Source organism: Protopterus annectens, chromosome 4.part0, assembly GCF_019279795.1.
Source record: "Protopterus annectens isolate FY-2018-M chromosome 4.part0, PAN1.0, whole genome shotgun sequence".
NCBI classification, from domain to species: domain Eukaryota; kingdom Metazoa; phylum Chordata; order Ceratodontiformes; family Protopteridae; genus Protopterus; species Protopterus annectens.
Genome location: NC_056733.1, coordinates 742899066 through 742925132, shown reverse-complemented (window position 1 = coordinate 742925132; position 26067 = coordinate 742899066). Strand labels below are relative to the sequence as shown.

The 26067-nt window shown below is 42.0% G+C and overlaps 1 protein-coding gene across 1 annotated transcript in view; it reads left to right on the top strand.

Moving 5' to 3' along the window:
- The window catches only part of ARVCF (ARVCF delta catenin family member), a 2347833-nt gene that overhangs the window by 1509045 nt on the left and 812721 nt on the right, over window positions 1-26067 (top strand). Inside the window, exon 9 of the mRNA XM_044068704.1 lies at window positions 21699-21770. Within this exon, the coding sequence (XP_043924639.1) occupies window positions 21699-21770 (72 nt within the window). The remainder of the gene's footprint in view (window positions 1-21698; window positions 21771-26067) is intronic.

The following is a 26067-nucleotide window of genomic DNA, read 5'->3' as shown; positions in this document are numbered from 1 at the left end:
CTTTTTTGTTTGACCATTTGAGTGGTAATTTAGACAAAATTTCTTATGAGCTTTGTAATATTGAGAATCCCAAGTTAGGGGTTTTGATTGGAATACCAAAGGTCCATAAATACCTCAACCACTCTCCATTCAGGCCCATTCTTTCAGCGCCTAATTACATCACAGAAGGAATTTCTCTTATGGTTGATTCTTTTTAAAACCCCTTAGTCAGTAAAATGAGTTATTTTTATAGGACTCTTGGGATTTCTTGGAACAGTTCAGGAAATTTAATGACACCTTTTTATTTGACCCGCAAAAATACATTTTGTTCACCATTGACGTGATGTTACTTTTTAAGTGTATTCCATACAAAACAAAAGTAGAATATGTAAGACAATATGTCGGGAGATTTTCCAAGCTCTCCAGTGACAAGTGCAATTTTTGCTGTGATCTGATAGATGTTCTGTTGAAAAACAATTTTTTTATGTTCAATAACAAAATGTATAAACAGAATAGAGGGGTTGCCATGGGGTCTCCAGCTGCCTTCTCATTTGCAAATGTTATTGTGGGATGGTGGGAACACACATTTTTGGAGCCTATTATGGGGAGATATCATGTTTTGTTTTTTAAAAGATTTGTCGATGACTTGTTTTTCATCTTAGAAGGTGACCTCAACCAGGTGAAAGAGTTTTATAGACTGTTTAGATTCTGGTTCTGAGTTTTTAAAATTCACCTTAGGTAACGTGGGTTTAAAGGTTAACTTCTTGTATATTACTTTAGAGTGGGTTAAGGTACTGAAGAGATTTGTAAGTAGGATTCACTGTAAAAAAAGCTTTTACTAACAGTTGCCTAAACTATAAAAACTTTCATCCGCAATTTACGAAAGACAACATACCTAAAGGCCAATACATCAGGCCAATCGAACGACCAGTGAAGACTGTGATTTTATTAGTGAAATAGACTTTATTTGTTCACTTTGTTTGGAAAGAGATTACCATGAAGACAGATTAAAAAGTACAGCTAAGTAGGTGATGGACAATCGAATGACACCCTACCCACCCATATTACAAGTTCTTTATAGTGGCTGCAAAGTTCTGAGCAAGTCCAATAAAGAAATATTTTGCAATTTGAACATGACTTTGGATAGTGAATTGTTGAGAAGCATTATACAGGACAACTGAAAAATTTTAGAGGGTAATCAGTACATTTTTGTGATGGTTGGCTGCACCACCATTTTGTGTATAAAAATTACCATAATTTCAAATTATTATTTGAGAGGGTGAAAAAAACAGAGAAAAGGACGATTTTACATGCAAATAAACCATCTGGCATGCACAAATGTGGATGTTGTACCATTTGTAGGTACATATTAGAGGGACCTTTTGTAAATTTGTCCCATTTGCCATACACTATTCCAGTGTCTGGTCATTTTAATTGTAAAACCGTAGGTGTGGTGTACATTGGGTTATGTTCTCATTGTACTACATTTTACATTGGGATGACCACCCGGAGTCTCTGTCTCAGAATTGAAGAGCACTACTATAGCATAAAAAAGAAGGGTAGTAGAATGCATTTTTTAAACACACCTAACTACAATAAGTTCCTGATGTGAAATTGTTCGATCTCACCATTTGTTCTTACACATGGGCTCGGAGCCGATCCTCGGCTCAGAGTCGGCCGCATCACAAGCTCTGCATCTAAGAGAAGCTCAAGACGCAGTCTACATCCCATGATCCTCCGCTGTTATCCCTCAGATCTAGTTTGCTGCTGCAACAGATCGCGTCGAGGAGAGCTTGGGCCAGTAAAACTTTGTATTATTTTCAGTATTTTGAGAATTTAGAGATAGTTAACCTAATTACTCTAGTTATTAGTTAATAATAGTTGTGTGTGTGTAGTTTTTTCCTCATAGGAGTTTTTCATTTTATATATATATATATATATATATATATATATATATATATATTCTAATAGTTGTAGTGTTTTTGGCTTAGGCCTATTTTAGTCCTGTCAGGGCTCTGGCAGCAGTAAATATTTTTTCTTCTGTACTGTTAGTAAGAATTTCTTCACTTTTAGTATTTAGTTCTTGTGTGCAGTGTTTATACATATATATATATATATATATATATATATATATATGTATATATATATATATATATATATATATATATATCCTTGCCTGTATAATCCATAGTTTGTATATATCTACATACTGGTTATTCATAGATAAGATATTGTATTGTTAGACTTGTTAGACATGGCAGAAAAAGCTAAATCTGGTTTCAAAAGATGTCAGTGTGAACAGAAAATGTCCATCACAGACAATCATGCTTCCTGCTTCTACTGTCTTGGCCCTCTCCACCTGCAGGAGGACTGCTCTATTTGTCACTCCTTCAGTGGAAGGGTCATGATGGAAAGGTGCAGGAAGTTAATTGACAGGGGCTTGCTAAAGTCAGACTTTCAAGAAGCCTTGGGGAAGGCTGATCAGACGTCAAAGTCTTCGAAGGGGTCGAAGACTTCGAAGGTATCAGAGCCCAGGTCATCGGCTCCGAGCACCTCTTCTAAGGTTCGGTCGCCGGCTCCACAGACCCCGAGGCCGAGCATTGAGCGATTATCTCTGATCGAGGCCCAGGTCTTTGAGCCGATGTTGGAGGTGCCTCCACCCTCAATCCCTCGTTCGGTGGCATCTTCAGCCCCTTTGACCCATTCTTCCAGGCCGCTATCTGATACCGACGTGGATCAAGTGGTACAGAAGCTCATGGAGAACACGGCTCTGTCCAAACTAATTGCGGTTTCGTCCCAATTGGTATTGAAACTCGAAGCCCTCCCTGTATCTCCTGCAGATCCTCCTTCGAGACCATTCGAGTCCTCGGAGCCGAGAGAAGAGGAACCGATGATTATTGAACCCTCGGTACCAAAGCCTTCTTTAGTGCGATCGGCACCACTGACCTCGACTCCCTCAGAACCCATCGAGGAGTCATGGAGACGACGGTCTCTCCTTGGATGTTCATCGTGCATACAGCTGCAGTCATAACAGATGGGTTCGCCTGCCATCAGGCGGGTCCTCGGTCGGCCGAATTCCAAAGTCTAGGTCCGGCATCGGTTGTCGTCGCTTTCTTTCCTGACGTCAGTGCGACAGGGGTATATAAGACACAGCCGACACCATTTTCTTCAGTCTTTTTTGCCACACGGTGCCTGAAGCAGAAGCAGTTCGCAAGTGCCGATCGGCCAGCTCCTGAAATTACGAAAATTTGGAAACTGAACTCTTCTTTAAAGCTAAGTACCCCATTGGGGAAACTTTTCCTGCCTCAGACCGACGTCAAACAAAGTTAACAATTGTATTTCTTCTGGGAAGTAAATACCGCATAAGGATTTCCATTCCCTCTGTATACCTTGTTTAGGCCCAGACCACGACGTCTCGGGCTGTCGCTTTTGTGCTACTTTCAATAAACGCACTATTAAGCGTTGGGCGGAGTTCGCCCAGCACCTTTTTGGTAAAGCTTTTGATTATAAAATGTCATCGGAAACTCCGACTACCGCTTTGTCCAAAAAACGCAAGGACAAAGACCGACACGCGAGGTCCGCGGTCTCCACCGACACCACACCAAAACCGACTACACGTGGTCCGGTTCTCAGCGAGGCGCCTACGCAGCCCCTGGCTACCGACAACACTTCTCTGGCGGTGTCCTCTGTAATCAAGACCGCAGGTGCCTCGGCCCATACCCTGACTACAGCTATCGAAGCCACTGTGAGTGTTGAGCCTCTTAATGTGGACAGGTCCACTTCCACCCATGGTGTCTTCAGACCCTCATCTTCCTTTTCCATAAAGGCCTTTACTAAGTCCAAACCAGCCATGCATCCCAAGAGGCCTGTTGCACAGGGCCCATCTCCAGGTCCCATGCCTAAAAAACAGATGTTCAAAATGGCTGAGGATTTAATTACTCTTATCAGGGGTTCCCAGCCCCCTCCGGACAAGAGAACCAGAGTGGAGGAAGATTCTCCCGCTTCTGACCAGGACTCCATTATTTCAGAACATTCTGATGAAGAGGAACACTCGTACTCCCCTTTTGAAGATTCTGATGCAGAGCAGTCCATTCCTTCTGCATCTCCCCCAGAGGATTTTTCTTTCGGGGAAACCTTGCATACCTTGAGGGAACACTTCCATTGGGAAGGCCAAGATTTTTCAGATTCCAAGAAAAGACTTAGGGAATTTCTTTTGCTACCTCAACACAGACCTCTGGTGATTCCTCCTGTCTTGGACATACTTGATGATGTTTACTCGGAGGCTTGCCTTAATCCGGATTCCCTGCCTCCTGCCCCAGTCAAGCCTGATAGGTACTACAGAGTTCCTAACTCACACCAATTTCTTTACAAAAGCCATAATGCTGACCCTGAAACCATTTCTCAAGGCCCCAAGGGAATGAAGCCCTCTACTGCTAAGAATCCATTACCTTCCGAAAGAGAGTCTAGATCCTTAGAAAGGTGGGGAAAAAAGGTATATACCTCGGCCACCTTAGCCATGAGGGCCTTAAATTGTCAGTTCCATATGCTTAAATATCAGCAGTTTCTGTTATCACAATTAAGGAATAAAATGTCACAACCTGAACAACCAGATTTGAAGGAGTTGCAGGATATGATGCATAGTGCAGAACAAGTGGGTAAGCACACCTTACAATGTGGCTATGATGCTCTAGAGGCCTCAAGTAGAGCTGCTGTTACAGGATCAGTCATTCGTAGACATGCCTGGCTTAGGGAACAAACCTTGCCTGATCATGTTAAAGCTAAACTACTAGATGCTCCTTTACAAAAGGATGTATTATTTGGTACTAATGCTGAGGTGATACTACGGAAAATGGAAGAAAAAGCTAAATCTATGCAAACAGTCAAAGCTTTTCTACAGGTACAACCACCACGTTTTAGCAGAAATTGGCCTTCAAAAAACTGGTCCTTTCCAGCCACAGACAAGCCCCAAAGAGGTAGATACAGGCACACAAGGGGCAGAGGACAATCTCAAGGATCATATAGAGGCAGAAAATGGCAAACTCCAGCACCAAGAGGTGGCGAAGACAGTGCACAACAATACAGGAAACAAACCCAATGACTTTCCCCTTTGCATGCCAAGCAAGTTTCAGCTGGCAGCACCCTTGGGAGGAAAGCTGACATTATTTTCAAAAAATTGGCATATTATCACAACAGACAAATGGATCCTGGACATTATAAATAGAGGCTACAGATTTCATTTTCACACTCTTCCAAAAATGAGAGGCATGCCGAACCTGCCACACAATCAAAGGGCAGAGGCTACAATACAAATTTCAAAGCTCATGGACATGAAAGCTATTCAAGAGGTACCTACTCACGAACAAGGTCAAGGTTTTTATTCTAGACTATTCCTGGTACCAAGAAAGGGAACCAATTGGAGACCCATTTTGGACTTATCCATCCTAAACACATTTCTACTCGTACCAAAATTCAAGATGCTCACCTTACAGCAGCTTCTTCCCATGCTGGGCAAGGAGTCTTGGCTGGTAACATTGGACTTCAAGGAGGCATACCTGCATGTCCCAATAAGACAAAGCTGCAGAAGATACCTCAGATTTCTTGCAGGTTCAATCCACTATCAATTCTCTGCATTGCCCTTTGGCTTATCTACTGCACCCAGAGTATTCACGAAATACCTGGCATCAGTAATTGCCTACTGCAGACTTCAAGGGATACAAATTTACCCTTATTTGGATGACTGCCTGATCCAAGCGGACAGCAAACACATACTTCTGGAACATCTGGCTTATGTAACACGGTTATTGAATTCTCTGGGATGCACAGTCAACAAAGAGAAATCCAGGCTAACACCATCTCAGAAAATAATTTTTCTGGGTGCCAACTTGGACACAAACACCCAGATGGCCTATCTTACGCCAGAAAAACAGGGGCAACTAACTCAGTACTTCAAAATACTAGCAAATTGTACCATGCTAACTGCAAGGAAAATCCTGCAGGCTCTGGGCTTCATGGCATCTTGCATTCTTCTAATTCCATGTGCAAAGTTGCATATGAGGAAACTTCAATGGTACCTAAAAAACCTATGGTCTCAACACAGCCACAGTTTGGAAACAATAATACCACTAATCCCATGTTTGCAAAAGGAATTTCTATGGTGGGCCCAAGCATGCCAAACAAACACAGGTTTACCATTCTGCAAGCCTCAAGCAAATCAAGTCATCACAACAGACTCCTCAGACTACGCCTGGGGAGCACACGTGACAGACAGGTGCATTCAGGGCAAATGGTCCCAAAAGGAAAAGCACCTTCACATCAATCAAAAGGAAATACTAGCAGTGATAAATGCAATTACAGCTTTCAAGGACCTCCTGCATCCAGGGCAATTATTGATAAGAACAGACAAACACCACAGTAATGTGGTACATAAGCAAACAAGGAGGAACACATTCATACCCCCTGTGCAGGCTGGCCATGTCACTTTGGAACTTGGCTCTGGAATGGCAAATCGAACTTCAAGCACAGTACCTGCCAGGTTTGGAAAACTCACTGGCAGACAATCTAAGCAGAAATATGACAGACCCGCACGAATGGAAGTTGCATCCTCAAGTGTTTACAAATATAATCCAAGCGTGGGGAAGGCCAGACATAGATCTCTTTGCCTCCCACAGGAATCATCAATTGACAAAATTCTGCTCAAGGACATTCCACCCAAAGGCCTGGAGAGTGGACGCCCTTTCTTTCAGTTGGGCAGCATGGACAGTTTACGCCTTCCCACCATTGCCTCTTCTGCCCAAGGTGCTCTTGAAAGCAAGAGCAGACAAGACTGAAGATGATACTGATTGCTCCAGATTGGCCAAGACAACACTGGTACCCACTCCTGAGGAGCCTAACACATTCTCCTCCCTGGACCCTACCTCTAATGCCTCTTCTACTGACTCAGCACAGCTACAAAACTCTTCACAGTCAGCTGAAAACACTCAATCTGGCTGCATGGAAAATTCCTTAACACCACAACAGACCCTACTATCCAAGGAGGTGCAGGATGTCATTTTGGAGGCCAGAAGGCCATCTACTAGAAAGGCTTACTCCATAAAATGGAAACGGTTTTGCGCTTGGAATGAGAAAAAGGCCAGGATCCTAGAAAACTGAATTTGCCACAGATATTACAGTATCTAGCTGAGCTGTTGAACAGTGGACTTTCATTTTCCTCCATCAAAATCCATGCCTCAGCCATTTCTGCAGAATACAACACTGATCCACCCTTATTCTCTCACCCACTCTTAAGACAGTTCCTCAGAGGGGCTAAGAATATAAGACCTCCAAGGAAACAACCAATTCCAGCCTGGGATCTTAATTACATTCTAGAAAAATTAACATTGCCTCCCTTTGAACCAGCTGCCTCAACAGATTTGCAATATTTGTCCTGGAAAACAGCTTTCCTTCTGGCAATTACCTCAGCTCGTAGGGTTTTGGAACTACAAGCCCTCATGGCTGTGCAGCCCTTTCTCATCTTCCATCAGGACAGGGTTTCCCTATGAACCAACCCGTCATTTATGCCTAAGGTAGTATCCAGGGTAGCTTTAAATCAGGCCATACACTTACCTACCTTTTACCCCAATCCTCAAAACAAAGGGGAAAGGCTGCTACATTCCTTAGACATCCATAGACAGCTACGTTACTATTTGGACAGAACAAAGCCTTTCAGGAAATCAGAACAACTCTTTGTGTCCTATGCTGTAGGAGCTCAAGGGAAGCCAATTTCCAAGCAGACAATTTCAAAATGGATAGGCCACTGCATACGGTTTTGTTACTCCTTTCATGGTAAATCTGTACCTGCAGGTATCAGACCCCACTCCACAAGGGCCACAGCTACCTCTGCAGCCTTCCTCAGAGGAGTCCCTACCAAAGATATTTTGGAGGCAGCCACTTGGAGTTCTGTGCATACCTTCACTAAACACTACCACCTACCTTTATACTCCAAAACTAGAGCAGGCTTTGCCACTGCTGTGTTGCAGGGCATTCTGGCTCCTCCCAGTTCCACCTAGTGCCTACCACCCTGTGCGTAGCTTTGGGATTCTACCCATCTGTTATGACTGTAGCTGTATGCACGATGAACATATTACAGTTTTGTACCTACCATAAATGTAGATGTTCGAGTGCTAATACAGCTGCAGTCCAGTTTTCCCTCCCACCTTCCCCTCTGGGTACAGACCTAGTTGCTAACACCTTATCTTACATCTTGATTGGGTTATCCTTCTATGATGTATTTGCTTGCAACTACTGGTTTTTGATTATATTGCAATGCATCATTATATATTAGATATATATATATATTTTTATATATATGGCCTTCCTTATGGGGGCACCTGACATCTGGGGCAAGAAAGACTGAAGAAAATGGCGTCGGCTGTGTCTTATATACCCCTGTCGCACTGACGTCAGGAAAGAAAGCAACGACAACTGACGCCGGACCTAGACTTTGGAATTCGGATGACCGAGGACCTGCCTGACGGCAGGAGAACTCATCTGTTATGACTGCAGCTGTATTAGCACTCTAACATCTACATTTATGGTGGGTACAAAACTGTACTTTCCGGGGCCGAGAGTCAAACCAAACTGACGGTTCCTACACTACCCCTCGGAGCCTCGGCACAGATTAGCTCGGCTCCGTCCTCGGGGTCGGAGCCCGTGGTCCCGGTCTCGGGGAAACTACCGTGCTCTTCAGATCCAGTGGAGTCCTCGGCTGGGGCTCCGGTGCCTTCGACATTATGAGGAAGGTCTTTTCTGAGAAGACATTTACTTCATCGGAGTCATCTTCTCCTTCCCCCAAAGGGCCGCATTCTGTTTCTGTACCCGCGATCCCTCCCAAGCGTAGAGACCCAATGCCACAGCCAGCCCCAGAGGGTGCCCCCTGTTCCTTGGAAGCTTCACAAGATGCCCCCTCTGATGAAGTCCCGAGGAAGAAATTGTGCAAGAGGAGGCACATTGATTCCCCACAGGAATCATTGACATCGGACACCAATTTGTATGAGTCAGAGGGGTCCCCACGGTCCCCCTCTGAGGATGTCTCATTTGCTGACATCCTGGAGATCTTGAAACAGAGGGGTGATTGGCAGACCCTTGCCCCCACTGAGGATGAATCGGTGTTGCTGAAGGCTTTTGGGGCTCAACCTTCTACCTCCTGGGTGATCCCACCCTTCGATGAGTTAATGGACCTAATAGCTTGAAGGGTGTGGGAGACTCCGGATACAGTGGAACCAGTCCCTCGGAGGCCGAATAAATATATCACTGCCCCCCCAGGACAAGACTTATCTTACTAAAGGAGTCCTAGTGGATGCTATGGTGGTAGCGGCAGCCACGAAGAAGGAAATGTCCGAGGCATCTTCCTCTGTTCATCCTCCTAACAAGGATTCTAGGACTATGGACAGGCATGGAAAGCGCGTTTTCAGTTCAGCGACTTTTTCCATACGTTCGCTGAACTACCTCATGCACTTTACGTGTCTTCAGAGAGATCTTCTTAAGGAGCTGGGAGATACTCTCCAGGGTAACACAGATGCTGCTGTCTAGGAAAAGGTAACAGCACAGCTTAACACCCTCACTTCGATAGTAAACTCATCCATGAGGCTCATTTCATATGCGGCCGAGGGTTTGAGTAGGGTTGCAGCTTCAGTGATTGCTCTGCGCAGACAACCCTGGATGTGCCTGTGCTCCTTTGCAGAAGCCTTCAAGTCTTCCTTTACCAATGCCCCGTTTGATGGTGCCACCTTGTTTGGACCCAAAGTAAAGGAGACTCTCACTCGGTGTGAGCAAGAAGGTAAGACCCTGTCTGCCGTAGGGGTCCGTTTTTCCGCCCCGACCAGACCATACCCCAAAGGGCAAAGAGGTGGAAAAATGTGGTTCCGAAAGACTCCGGCATCTTTCCAGTCCACACAGAGTGAGGCCCCTTTCAGAGCCAGAGGAGGGAGAAGTGGAAGATGCTGCCCAGACAGCAGAGGGGGTCCGCAGAACCAGGGCGACAGGGATACCATCCCTGAGAAGCCATTCCAGCACTCCTGAAGAGAGGCCTGACTGTCATGCTCTGGAGGCAGTCGGGGGTCACTTAGCTTTATACCCAGAGACCTGGCTAAAGCTCACTTCAGATTCCTGGGTAAAAAGCGTAATAACCAGAGGTTACAACATCGCATTTATAACCATTCCCCCCGATCAAAAGAGATTTCCAGACGTTCCACCCAGTCTGCGAGATCAAGCAGCCATAGAAATAAGAAAGCTGCTCAAAAAAAGAGTCATCCAACCAGTCCCGGTGGACCAGATAGGATCCGGAACTTACTCAAGATTCTTTTTAGTTCCAAAGAAGACAGGGAACTGGAGGCCAATATTGGACCTCAGCAAACTCAACACCTTCGTAAGGAAGGAAAAATTCCGAATGGTCACACTACAATCGATCCTTCCCTTTCTGCAGAAGGATGATTGGATGTGCTCTATAGATCTCAGGGAATACCACATCAAAATGGCCAGAGAGTCTAGAGATCACCTGCGCTTCCGGCTGGGAGCCAGTCATTTCCAATTTCGAGCTCTGCCCTTTGGTCTCACCTCAGCCCCCAGGGTGTTCATCAAATGCATGGCAGTAGTGGCATCTCACCTGAGGCGGCTAGGATTCCGGGTGTTTCTGTATCTGGATGACTGGCTCCTCACCGCCACCACCAAGCATCGCCTTGTACAAGCCAGGGACTACACAATCAGTCTCTGTTCCCGTGTAGGAATCTCAGTCAACTTTGAAAAATCTGCCTTATCGCCCTCACAGCATATCTCATTCATAGGGGCGGAGTTAGATACTACTGCAGCTCAGATCAAGCTTCCCCAGATAAGAGTGTCAGCCCTCAGAGATCAGGTCACTATTCTTCTTCGGAACAAAAAAGCTTCTGCTGCGCAAGTGCTGAAAGTCCTAGGCATGATGGCAGCTACCCTTATTGCAGTTCCTCTGGGCAGGATGCACATGAGGGTCCTCCAGTGGCTGCTCTTCACACAGTGGTTGTTCCAACAACTTCCTTTGTCACACGACATCTTGATCATGGAGTCTTGCAAGCGGGATCTTCGATGGTGGCTGAACAGCCAAGATCTGATGATGGGTCACCCATTTGTACTACCCAGCCCTACAGCCACAATAAACACGGATGCTTCCCTGATGGGGTGGGGGGGGACATTTTCAGGGGAGAACGGTCCAAGGAGAATGGTCCAAGATAGAGTACAATCTGCATATCAATGTCCTAGAGTTGAGAGCAGTGTTTCTAGTGTTGCAACACTTTCATGACTCCCTACCTCTAGGAACAGTGGCAGTTCAGACGGACAATATGTCAGTGGTCTGGTACATAAACAAACAAGGTGGAACCAGGTCTTATCCATTATGCAGAGAGGCCCTGAGAATTTGGCAATGGGCTGTGTCCACAGGTCGCTTTCTCATAGCGACGCATATCCCGGGGTCATCCAATGTCATTGCGGACAGGTTGAGCAGAGCCATCCTGTTGCCACATGAGTGGTCCCTCAAAAATTAAGTGGCGGAAAGGATTTTCCGCAGATGGGGCCAGCCTTGCTGTGATTTTTTTGCATCCTCCTTAAATGCCAAATGCAGAAGCTACTTTGCCCTACTTCCCCCTCCGGGGGGGTGCCCCAGGGACACACTGGTGCACGATTGGCCCCCTGGTCTCCTATACACATTTCCTCCTGTTCCTTTGATACCCAAATGTCTACAGAAAGCCAGGAGTCTGGAAAGGATGATCAATCCTAATAGCACCATTCTGGCCTCGACAGATCTGGTTTCCCTTTCTTCGAGCCCACCAGATGGAGGAAACATGGATCCTAGACCTAGTGCCAGACCTATTGACCCACTGGTCGGGGGTTCCTCACCCATCCCTCCAGTCCCTCAAACTGACAGCTTGGCTGCTCCGCTTCCCAATTTAGCCAGGTCGGATTGTTTGTCTCCAGCAGTACAGCACATTCTAGTTTCTTCCCACAAAGCTTCCACCAGGAAACTATACAGGAGCAAATGGAAACGTTTTGCGTGTTGGGCATCAGGGCAAGGTATAGATCCCTTGGTAGCCCCGATACACAAAATTTTGGAATTTTTATCTACACTCTTTCACGAAGGGGCCTCTACTTCCATGATAAGAGTACAGTTAGTGGCCATATCTAACTTTCATGTAGGGGAAGGAGGCTCTACAGTTATGTCCCACAGGCTTTCTAGAGCTTTCATGAAGGGTACCTTTCACTTCCGTCCACCCATTTGGGATCCGGTTTTTCTATGGAACTTGAATTTGATGTTATCTCAACTTATGCTACCACCATTCGAACCAGCGTCAATGTGTTCACTTAAGTATTTGTCATGGAAGTCTCTCTTTCTTATTGCTGTTACTTCAGCTCATAGAATATCAGAGCTACAGGCATTGTCCGTTAGGCCACCGTACATGGTTTTCCATCCAGACAGAGTCTCCTTGCGTACAAATCTGTCATTCCTCCCGAAGGTATGTTCTGTATTTAATATTAACCAATCCATAGAACTTCCCACATTTTTCAAAAAACATTCAAACAAGTTGGAATACATGCTGCACAAATTGGATGTACATAGGCAGCTGAGATTTTACCTGGAAAGAACAAAGGATTGCAGGAAATCGGATCAGCTGTTTGTTTCATTCACAGATAATAAGAAGGGCATGGCAGTAACAAAATGCACATTATCCAAATGGCTTTCATACTGCATAAATTTTGTCTATTCAGCTTCAAAACAGCCACTTCCGTTTAAACCTAAGGCTCATTCTACTAGGGCCATTTCTACTTCTCTAGCCCATGCAGCTCGACTACCACTGGATACTATTTGTGCAGCGGCGACGTGGGCAAAACCTCATACTTTTGTCACTCACTACAAAGTGGACAGGACCTCCAAGGACAGGGCATCCTTTGGTTCCACTGTACTCAGGAACGTTCTTCCGTGAGTCATCCAGGGTAATGGAGCTAGGGACGCTACCCGTGTGAAAGAACAAATGGCGAGATCAAACAATTTCACATAAAGAAGTTATGTTCTTACCATAACGTTCCATGTTTATTGTTCATCTCGCCTTTGTTCTTACATCCCCTCCCTCCTTCCCCCACCGCGTTCTGGAAGAACGAGTTCGACTAGTGTCTGGTTGGTCTTCTCTATGTTATTTACACTACCTACTCTTTAGTAGGTTGCATGGTAGCTGTACACCTATCTGTGTTTAGTTTTATGATTTGGTTTCAAGTGTGTGATTGCGTGAGCGCTAGACGCAGTGGTTAGTAGTGCGTTCTGGGTTCTTGCAAACTAGATCTGAGGGATAACAGCGGAGGATCATGGGATGTAGACTGTGCCTCGAGCTTCTCTTAGATGCAGAGCTTGTGATGCGGCCGACTCGGAGCCGAGGATCGGCTCCGAACCTGTGTGTAAGAACAAAGGCGAGATGAACAATTCACATGGAACGTTATGGTAAAAACATAACTTCTTTTTTTCATTTCTGGAACAGGGAACACATCATGTAAGAGCTGGGGATTTTAAGACAGAGTTGGAACAAAAAGAAGCACTGTTGGCAGGTTAGGTTAAACTCTGACAAAGCACCAGGGTTGAATGATGTAGTTAACTTCAAGTGTTTCTTAAAGAACCACAGCGTTCACTTGAACAAATAAGTTTTTAACAGAAGTGTATGTCTTTAATAGTTGAGTTTGTGATGTCACTTAATTGTGGGATGAAGATGTACTTTCTATTGTTTCATAGATACTTTTAAACTGAAAGTTTTTTATTGTTGAATGCATTGTTTTCTGACGAAGTCTAATGACGAAAGCGGAAAATAAATTGTTTACTCTAAACTTTGTGCCTCTTGTTCTTAGTCTAAGTTCCAGTTCTTGTGACTTGTGATATTCTTGAAGTTTTAGTCTGTTTTTGTGGTTTATTTCCACATACAGCATGGATCCTTCCCTCTGTTGTCAGTTTTACTGTTGCTTTTATAGGTAGTTCTTACTCACTGAAGAAGCTACCATGTGTGCCATACCTGAGTGATAGTTTGGGAATGTTGCAGTCACAGTCAACTGCTGTAGTTTAGGATGACAATTGCACAAGTGTCTCACTACAGCTTGCATGACCATTGTCATCAGCATAAACCCTGTAACCAGGTTCTTCGGACACACTAATGTTAAGATAGCCCACTGAGTTTCCCAAAAGGATTTCACTCATAGACCAAACATATGATACAGAAACCAAACATTCATCTGTGATGTTTAAAGGTTTAGATTTGGCAACAGACCAATGTTATTGGAAGTGGGTTACTTTTTTTCGGGCTTAGACTTTAACAGTGATCTCCAAGTACGTGATCTGCATACCAGGTAGGACATGTCTTTGCGGCTAGCAAGACTGGAGGATCACACAATGTGTAGGAGCATCTGCTTATTCCTGTGTTAGTGTTACTTGCAGTTCATAGTAAAAAATGAAGCTCAGGCTTGCATTTCACAGTGAAAAATGAAGCTCAGACTTGCAGTGGATACTGAAAAATGAAGCTCAAGACTTGCAGTGGACACTGAAAAATGAAGCTCAGACTTGCAGAGGATAGAGAAAAATGAAGCTCAGACCTGCAGTGGATTGAGAAAAATGAAGCTCAGACTTCTGGTGGATGGAAAAGAATGAAGCTCAAGATCTGGTTGATGTCCCACCATCCACCACCTTTATATGTGAAATTCTATGTATTCCTGCCTCTTCCATTCCCATACTGATGGCGCAAATGTACTTCTTTCTAGAAAGGTGGGAGTAGAGGATGTATACATGTCCTATTCCTTATGGAAAGCTGCCAACACAAGTGCTGGACCCTAGTGGGCAAACAACAGCAGCTGAAGTTGGAAATTAGGTTGCAGGCCATAATGAAAAGCATAGGAAACCCCAATAAATCATGAGAAGAATCACCAGTTAGTAATGTAAAAATGACATTTTATCCTTTATACTTTCCATGCCTTATGCTCTGGTGATAGGTACATTTTGAATTAGGCTGATATTTTTGGGTCAGTTTCAAAACAGAGTTACAGATCTGTTACAAAAGAATCTCTGTATGGTCAGAAGTTCTACAGACTATAAAATAAATGTCCCTTGTCTAATTCAGAACTGTTTATCTCCATGTTATATGCTGCTGATATAGCTTATTATAGCAGTAAGTGACTAGTACTTTGTCATGTAGCTTTTTCCTTGGAACATTTATTTTTTGGCACTGAAGACTAGGCTGATTTAATTTCATTAGCCAGCTGTGTGTATTGAGATTAGTGTCTTCAAGAAAACTACTACAACAGGTAAAATTCATTGCTTGCCAAAGGAATTCAGCAGTACAGTATGTCTAGATTCACCTTATTTTCAACAGAATTATTTACATGTGGATCTTTGCTTACAAATTCTGATGCAGACTGCCTTTATAGCCTATCATTCTGTGTAACTCTTGTTTTCTTTGCTGTAGCTGCTCTTAGTAGGTACTGTATTTATTTATTGATTGATTAACATTTGATTAAAGGGAAAGTCCAACTGGATAGGAGCCCATTTTCGTTAGAGGCCTGAGGGGAAGCTCCAAAATATTACAAAACATTTCAGAACAATGATTTTACAGTCTTTAAAAATAATACAAACAAAACTACATTTTAAATAATTATACCAAATTAGACATAGTATGAAAGCATTGATAAAAATAGTTACAAGTTATATGATAATGATTTAATAATTAGAGAAATTTTAGCCAGTTTAAGTGAAATTAAAGGTAATTTAGTATAATACAAACAGGAATTGCAATAAGAAGTGAGAGAAAAGTAGCTATGGTATATTTAGAGAGAAAGCCAGGGAAGAGAAGTTGATAGCAGTGAAGAAGGGAGAGTAAGGAAATGTAAGGGATGAATAGGTGTTTGTTCATATTTAGGGCTATAGTTTATTCAAGTGCTGAGCAAGAACAGAGCCAACTTTTGGCTAGGAGTCTTTCAGAATGGTTTTGAAAGATGTGAGGGAGGGTACTGACCTGATGGATAGAGATAAGGAGTTCCATGCCTTAGCAGCATGGTACAAGGACAAACAATGCCCAGTAGATTTGATAGGTTTGTGGGCAGACGGGAGTTTTTGGTCATTGGATCGTAATGGCCAAGTGGGAACATAGTTGTGTAGCATGTTATTTAGTGATGGACAAGCAGACGGATTCTGGATAATTTTGTAGGTGGTAAGAAGCTGTGTATATGTTAGATGGTGGGGTAGTTCTAACCAATTTAGACTTTTTAGTGCTATACAGTGGTGGGTTCTAAAAGGGGTATTTACTACAAATTTAGCAACTTTGTTATAGCATTGTTCAAGTTTGGATTTTTGTGATGCCTGAAAGTTAGTAAGGATGGGAGCGCAGTAAAGAAGTGAGGGGAGGAGATAAGTAGAGGCAAGTACTGCTTTAGTTGTGTTGATGAGAAAGTTTTTGGCTCTATAAAGCATCCCTATTTTTGACGAGTTTTCATTTTGCGATGTTGTATACTGTAGTCCTCACTCCCACTTTATCAGAACTCCTTATGCAAGGGCAAGAGACCAGCCAATCCAGATCTCTCTCTGAATGCTTTCCCAGCACATGAGGGCTTAGTTACAGCCTGAGGTTGAGATACATCCGAGTCTCACCTCTTGATGGGTTAGTAGCTACTCAGACTTTCTTACAAGACTGCACACACTAACTTCATCTGCTTTTCACATACCCAGTTAATTTGATCTGACTTATTAAAATCCATGTAATCTGATTTTGCAGCTGCTTGTCTGGTAGTCTAGCCAAGGGGATATCCTTCACCTGAAACATTGCTGTCTATCCCCACATTATCTGTGTATGGCTTAGGAATTACATTCCAAATTTAGAAAAAAAACTTACCTTAACTTTAAACCAGTACTGTCTTGCAGACCATGGTTGCTGTAGAACGTATTTGTGGTTACTTTTGAGCTTTTTCTGACACGATTGAGAGCTACAACTTTGCTTGGGCTTCCTCAGAAGTGGATATTGCTTACATTAAAATTCAGTTTTCTGTCTATAGTGTTGCCTGATATTCTTCTGTATGAAGTACCTCTGCTTCTCATTGTTTTTTTGGAGGATGACATTCTAGAGAAATTGTTCTGTAAATTGGATGGATATATAATTTCTGCACTGTATACATTACAGTGGGAACTGCAGAAGGAGAGAGGCCTGGATTCAGAAAAGCAGCAGAGCAGCTTGGTGTTAAGCTTTGCTGTCTACCTGGATAACATTTGGTATCGGTGAGTGATACATAAACATTTCACTGAACATAAGCCCTCATTAATAATTAGTTTAACCAACTGCACTAAGCTACAAAGCAAGATATTGACTCTGCCATTCTGCAACAGCAGAAACACCAGGCTGGAGGTGGCACTTGCTGACATGCTTGACAGAAGATCTGGTAAGCTTTTTATACAATACAAGATATAGATCAAGTATTTAAAATATATGGCAGTATTCACTAACCACACAATGTATTAATGGTAATAGACCTAATATAGTCTCAGTGCACCTGTGTGCAATAAATATTGGCATGCTACACTGAATCAGAAGGCTAAGTGCCATGTACTTCAGCACTGCAAAACTTTTAGGACTGCGCATTGAATGATAGGGGGCTTTGGGTATAAACAGCTTGGGGGCTTTGGGTATAAACAGCTTGGGCTTAACATTTACAAAATTTTGTACTGTAATCCTTGTTGTATCTTACTTTTAACTGTACCTGCTGCTTGAAGCTAAAAGCAAGCTTTTCTGAATTTCACTCCTGAGATTTAGTAGTTTACATCCCACATCCTAAAAACTACTCATCATGATGAGTTCAACCATCAAATATTTCCTCTAGTACTCACTTTAGCCAATTCATGGTCATGGAAAGCCTGCCCTGGCACTCACTGGTCACAAGGCAGAATTCCTGGGTTTGATGCAGTTCAATTGCAGGATACTCACACAATGCACATACAACTACAAGTAGTTTTGAGAACTGCCATTTCATCTACAACATGCATTTGTGATGTACCTGGAAGCCAAACCAACTTGGAAAACTCCACACAGACACACAAAGGGCACATAAGAGCATGGTCAGGAACCAAATTGGAAAACCATTATCTGAAAGGCAGCAGTCCTAATTGCTGTGCCATTGTGCCAGTCTTCATGGAGAACTGCCATCCATATTATATTTGTTAAAGGAAGTGTGTGTCAAGTTTACCAGCCAGCTGTTCTCTTGGGGTCATGGTAGCTGTCTAATTTATAACTGCAGTATTTTAACTACCAGAATCTTGGCTTCTGCCCCAATGTTTGTCCACATATTTTCTGAACACTCTAATTTGGTTAGAATGTTGTGGGTAGGCAGGATATGGCCTAAACCTTTTTCTATAACTTTTTCCTTAGTGTCTGCAGACAGTTAGCTTTAATTGTTTGCCTTATGTAATGGTTAGAATTCAAGTCTGTAGATGTTGCTGCTTGCTGAAATCAGAACACTCACTGAGACAGAAGAGTTTAGCAAGACTGCAGCAGCATATGTTTGGTTCATTTATTCAATAGGTAAGTGAGATAGACCAAAAAAGACTTGTTTTCAGCTATATCCTTGTTACATTAATGTAAAAGAGCAAAGATAGTCAAACATACTGAACAGTTCACGTTCGAGTAATAAAAGGAAGATAACACAAGATAGTTGCGACTCATACAACATGTTCTGTGTTGAAAATATAGCGCTTTCAGTAAGAGCAGGAAGTTATCCACGGTGGTGGTGCTGCGGTAGCGTTGTCGCCTCACAGCAAGACATTGTCCCATTCGAATAGAGCTAGAGCGTCTTCTGTGGAGACATGCGTGAATGGGCGTACCTTCGTTGAAGGTTGTGCATTAGGGCCGGCAACTCAGCACGTAAAAATCAACTGCCAATCATTAGCGGACCGGAGTTCCGCTGTGGCGACCCCTAACCGGGAAAAGCCGAAAGACACAACAAGTAAGAGCAGGAAGTCACATGCCATAGTAATATGAAACTGCAGTAGCACTGGGCAGCATTCACTATTATATCACTTTAATAGGTAATTCTATCCTGAGTAACCCATGTATCTTGCCTCATATCTTAACTTTGAGTTTAGATCTTGAAATGGTACACGTTCCACCTATTTGGAGAGGTACTGTTATGCTGTGGGTCTGCTTATTGCAGATTGAGAAGTAATGGAGATGGATAGGCAGTTAATTCCAGAGTACTGAGTCTTGAATTGTGAAGGCAGTATTATTAAAATACAAGGAAAGCAAGGGAAGTATGTAGCAGATGCTGAGGAAATGTAGTGCTCTGGTCATACATTTGTGTTTGAGGTCCCAGGTGAGAAGTGAACAGTGACTGTTGTACTGCAGCTTGTAATTTAGGTAGCCAGCTCTGTGATACAGAAGAATGGAGCCTTGTGACTCAGAAGATCTAGTTTTGATTAATGGACCCATTCCCTGAATAGTCAGCTTGAGAGTGGGTAAGAGCAGAACCTTTTTATCAATTCAGTTATCCTGAAAGATAGGAGGAGGAAGGGACTGCATCCCAGACACCACCTTGAGGTTACATCAGCTGATCATCCATAAACAAAGAGTTGCAGTGACATCAATGCATGCCTGGAATGGGGTAAGACATAACAGAAAAATCCAAACCACAACCACCTGCACACAGCATCCTAAATAGCCCCAACTCCTGCCCTACCCTTACATCCATAATTACACCCTACACACCCAATCATGACCTGAGAAGCACACAACAAAACCTTCTGCAGGTGACCAAGCCAAACAAAAATATTGGAAAAATACTTTACAGTCATTCAATTGCTTACCCATGGAACAAACTTCCATTAGCCCTTCACTCCACTACCAAAAGTGATGAATTCAAAAAGCAGCTAAAAATTCATTTCCAGCATGCATAGATCTGTACTTGTCATGAAATTATCTAATGAATCTTTCTTCTTTTCTCAATTAACATATCTGCCTGGTATCTACCTAAACTGTCTACCTATATGACTCTCTCTGCAGTTAGTACCTAAGCTATTAAATGCATCTTTGTTGTACTATGTCATGATGTTACTCTGAATTTTTTTTTTTATTTTAGGCATTGTTACATTCCTTGTAAATAACGTAATGCTAACCAAATTTCTCAAACATATTGTTAATGCATTCTCAAAATACTGTACTTTTGCTTTGTATATATTTGTATTGTATATTTCTCTCTGTTTTTGTACTGCTAAGTATCTTACAACTTGAATTGTTAGGTTTTTCTTATTTTAATTACTTTCCTGGAGATTTTCTCCTCAGGTCTCCGCTGAAAAAGGGCTCTCTGGATGCAGTCAGACTAACCCGGTTAACAAATGTAAAAATAAATAAAAATAAACCACTTACCTTGACTCTTACACTGTGATAGTAATATGCTTATGACCATCCAGTGAATGAGGGAGCAGTGAAGGGGCTTGATGGCAAGGTTGGGGAAGGCTAAATGTTTTTTTTTTTTAGTTTGCTGTTAATGTATATAGTAGAAAATATTTTTTTTTGCACTGGACTGGTAACAACACTAAACCTTTCAAATTGGTGCTGTGATATTCTGCTTGTGGAGTGCCTACAATCAATTTACTAATATTGTTCACAGCAGTAGTGAGTGCATCTGATGTGAAGTCCAAATTTTTTGTAGGTACTAGAACATACTCTTCCATTTCAGTCCTTTTTTCATTAGTAAGTTTCTATTTTTTTTTTGCAGTTAGACATTTGTGAAAACATCGATGTTTAGGTTGGATTTTCCACTCTTAGTTCCATTGTAAACCTTTTTTCCACATAAACAAGTCTTTGTTTAGCACTCTAGATTTGAAAAGGACTAGGTATAATTTTATTTTATTAATTTACTTTTATTATTTTTTTGATCACTGAACCCCCTTTATATATCCAGATGTTTTTTTCTTGAGATTAATGAAGGACTTCACAATTACAGGGAGTCAGGGATTTTTGATGTAGCTTCTGATTTACAGACCCTCTCTCCAAGAGTGTTTTTTAGTTTTACCTGACTGGAAGATGTACATTTGTACTTGATATCAGAAGTGTTCCTTAACTCCATAGTAAATGTGGGTCTGGAACCGTGCCAGATCTAGTCGTGTCTATACTCCCCCTATGGTTTCTAATCAAAGGTTATTTGTGACTGGACCATTTGATGACACTTTTATTCCTACCTGTAGGAGGAGGCTAGGAGGCACAGCCTGGCATTCCTTTTTTCCCCACTAGTCAACCTTCTAATACCCAAGACACTAATCAGTCCAGAGTCAGTAGTGCAGCAGACAGACACCTTGCCCCTTTACCAGCAAGCCAGCCCAACCAAGTATCATTTTAATTGCTGTTTTTCCTAAAAGTAGGTGAATTTTGGATCTCCTGTTTCTTTACTAGAGGATTAAAATGAGGCAGACATAATGAACAGTAAAAACTTGGTTTACATGCTATTTTCATTGAGTTTTGGTATGTTTCAGAAGTTATGAATAACATAGTATGTTTACGGTTCCTTGCAAAGTTTTTGAGAACATGGATCAACTTTGTGATTATTTGAAGTGTTTTTGTTAATGCAAGTGCAAAATTCCAAATACAGTGCAACTATAATTTTATACCTTGTTGTGACTGAACTCTGCTGTTTTTATTAATCCATTTCTGTTTACTGTTCAGGGAAGAAGAATGGGGATATGAACAGATCGATTGACACTCTTGACCTGCCTAAACGTACAGAATCTGTGAAAGGTAATGTTTTAGTTCTTGGTAAACATTTGGGTAGAGGATGTTAGTGAAAAATGTGATCGGTGGTATGCCTTGCAAGGGGGTATTAAAGTAATCAACACCAAGAAAAATAGTTTTATTTACTTCTGATCTTGCTGCTTTTAATGTACTCAGATACAGTCAGAGAGTCAGGCAATTTGGTAAAGGCAGTACAAGTAATACTATGATACTGCGTTCTAAACTATGGGTCCCTATTAAATTATCGGAAAGACTGTTCAGCAAACGGCATTTTCGGTGTTCTTACATCGAAGATGCCATTCACCAAACTGTTCAGAATGAGATCGTGATAAAGGGAGGATTGGGAAATTTGCCCTTTCCTCACTGTAGTGCGATCTCAGAGTTGGTATATATAATTAACGGGGGTGTGGCGGCGCAGCCCCCCACAAAAGCAGAAATCGATGAACGGTGTTTTAGATGAAATGCCGTTCGTTCACGGGAGCTTTTGATAATTTAATATAGACCCTGAAACTATTCAGGTTTGCAGTGGCTGTAGTCCTGAATGCCTGCAAATGTAGAATACTATTTCATATTCTGTGTTCCTTTTTCAGAATAAATGTTTAGGCACTGTAATTTGTTCCTCTGGAGATGGTTGTGACTGGTTATGAAGGTACCTTTTTTCTGTCTTAAGTAAAATTTGTCAGCTTGTTACACAGAACTGCATTGAAAAACAAGTAAGTAGGAAATGCTAATTGCGACTGCACTGAGGAGTGGATTCTCATGTATGTGTGTATAGTGTATTCTTTTTTGTTCAAGTTGACTTGTTGAGAAAATATTATTAATAAATAAATGATTGTCTGTGCTGAGACAGCTGCTAATCACATTGACTTTAATGTCACAGCATGCTTTTGTATTGATATTTTGCCTGTTATGTTTTCTTAGAACAGAGTTGATAAGCTGGGGTTTCACGTTTTCTTTGCTGGCTATAGAAATGCATTACGGTATGGATTTTTTTTATCTGACATGCTGCAATGAAAGAATTTGCTCATACCTGAAATAGATGAAATGCACATACTGTACAGGTCTGTCATTGATAAGTGAAAAAATCTACAATAAATAAACAGACATTAATCTTGCCCATTAAAAGACAAATGGTGTAAATGTCAGGTGCTTCGTCTACAGACTGAAGAAGCACATACTACAGTAAAATAATTGTAGTAAGTTAAGGAGGTTTTGTTTCACCTATGTGCTACCTAGGCTTTCAAACAGTTTGATAAGAGAGGAAATTAATAGAGGGAATATTCAGGATTTTTCAGACCTCCCCCTTACATATTTCCCAGGTCCTCTTTCCCGTCTAAGAAAAAAAGTAAACAATCCCTTTCTTCTTATGCCAAATTGAACCAAAAAGATATTGCAGGAGAGGAACAACAAAAAAGCAACAGTCTGATATTTCAAAATAACATTACAAGCATTTTGTCCCACACCACTACCCCTCCTATCCCTTTCTTTCAAAATCTGCCCCACAAACTGACTCTGTACATTCCCCTTTGGCATCAGATTGCTTCAGCCTTTTGGGTATTAAAAATGGTTCAAGATGAATGCACTGGATTCAAATACCTCCTTTTAGGGGAGTTCCTCCCTACCATCTCCCCTGCAAACCAAATAGAAGTTTTACCTTTAGCACTTACTCACCCTGGAGTCATAGAACCATTGCTATTAAATCAAAGGAGCAAAGGCTTCTATTCCCAAATGTTTCTGGTACAAAAGAAATGGTCTTCTGGGAGGCCAATTCTAGATATTTTATTTCTAAATATGTATTGAACATTCCAAAATTTAAGATGTTGATCCTTCAGAATGTGTTACCTCTCATTCCTCAGGAAGCTTTATGATAACATCAGGTCTGAAAGATGCATGCCATGACATTCTTATAACCAAAGGCCTCAGGAAATTTCTCATGTTTTGTGTGTCTGGGTGACATTATTTGTTCTCTTCATTACCCTTTGGTTATCTTCAGCTTCAGGGTGTTTACATAGTACCTAGCTTCGGTCATAGCTCATTGCGAACTGAATGGCATTCTTATATTTCTTTATCTGGATGACTTACTCATCTTACCAAAATATTTGCCCAGATGTCGAGTCATTCCAATGGGATTCTTCTTTTCTGACCTGTCTGGGGTTTCAGAAAAATCTTCAGAAATCCTTCATGACCTCATCGAACATTGTCAGATCGCCTCACTAGGCTGTTTCATAAAAACGTTGCAGCAAAAGGCCTTTTTGACAAAGGAGAAGTTGGATTTTTGTCTGGAAACTTTCCTGAGCTTCACACATAAGTCTCAGAATTTATCCAGAGAGTATTTCAGGATTCAGGGATTCATGGCCTTTTATGATTCTCATGATTCCCCTTACCAGGCTGCACATGAGAAAGTTTTATTGGTTTCTTAAAAAAAAAAAAAAAAAAAAACATAGATCCAATATGTGCATCCTCTAGAATGTCAGATTCCAATATTGAGCTTTGTGAAAATAGAAACTGCACTGGTTGAGACTACAAAATCAAGAAAATCCTGGTCTCTCCTTCTCCTCTGCCTCTAAGCCAGTCTGTAACTACAGGTGCCCCAGATTTCACTTGGGAGCTGCTTCAATGTGGGTAAACATGCAAGACCTGTGGAACTCTTCAAATAGACCAAAGCATATCCGTGTCAAAAAGATTTGGGCTGGGATCCATGCCTTAAAATGTCTTTGGGACCTCTTCAAGTGATATCAAACACCACAGTAATGTGGTACATAAGCAGGAGGAGGGGGGGACACCTGGCTGTACCCTCTGTGCAGGCGGGCTATAATGACTTGGGAGGTAGCACCTCAGCACTTCTTAACCCTCCAAACATCTTACATTCTATCAGAGCAAAAAACAGTAACTGACAAGCCAAATAGGACCAGGACAAACGTTCATGATTGGTAGTTGAATGAGGGGGTCTTCCAGCAACTGATCTAGATGTGGAGAACACCTCAAGTAGATCTGTTTGCTTCCTTTCAAAACAGGCAACTGAAAAAAATTCCGCTCCAGGGCTCCTTCCAAACAAGCCTGGAAAACGGAAGCAATTTTATTTCTGTGGAAGTCAATGTTCCTTTATGCATTTTTACACTTTTCACTGATATCCAAGGTAATTCTGAAGATTCAGAAAGACTCCCCTTTTATCCCAGGCAACACTGGGTTCTTATTTCTTATGGAACTCGTCAGCAGCACTTACCACAAACTTCCTTAAAAATATGACCTACTCACACACGATGAGAGAGAGTTTGATACACCCCTATCTGCAAGATCTTCAGCTAACTGCCTGTGTTTATCACTTCTAATAAAATGTGCAGCAGATACTAAAGAAGGCAAGAAAATCTGCTACTACAAAATCTTATCTTGGCAAGTGTAAAAGATTTTCTAGTTGGTGTCTAACCAATAACAATGGCCCTATGAATGATTTACATACCACTGGCACTCAAATGTTTGTGTGAACTAGTATCCTATAGCCTCGCTTGCTACTCTGTCGAGGTGCATTTTGTCGCTATTTTGATATCTGGATCCTCAAGCTTTATATTTTTAGTGAAACAGTTTATTAAGGGAGTTTTCCACCTGAGACCTCCTCGTAAACAGGTTGCTCCTTCCTGGGATCTTAACTCTGTGCAGGAAGTTAATCATGTCCGCATGTGAACCTGCTTGTCAAGCAGATCTAAGATTCATTACATGGAGAATGGTTCTTTCCATTGCTCTGACTTCTGCAAGAAGAGTATCTAAGTTGCAAGCTCTCATATAGGGTAAACCCTATCTGGTATTCCATAGAGAGAGGGTTTCATTAAGAACAAATCCATCATTCATGCTCATGGTTATATCTGAATTCACTTTGAATCGAGTCATCAATATCCTAGTATTCTATCTGGATCCTCACAAACATACTCTGGACATGCACTCACTGCTCCGGTACTGTGTTGACAGAACTAAGTCCTTTAGAAAAGCTGATCATTTATTTATTTCTTATGCCGGGACAAACAAAGGACAACCCATGTCAAAACAGACTATTTCCAAATGGTTGCACTCAGCTATTGTCTCTTGTTATTCTCACATGATAAACTAGTTCCCAGCAGTATAAAGGCTCATTCTACTGGAGTACTTCTCGTATGGCATACTGAAAAGGAGGGGACTCTAGAATTATTCTTCAAGCAGATACACAGTTCTCTGTGCATTCCTTTACTAGGCATTACAAACTGGATTCTTTTTCAAGATTCACGACCTGCTTTGCTAAGACCATTCTAGCTAGAGAAGCTCATGGATCCAGAGG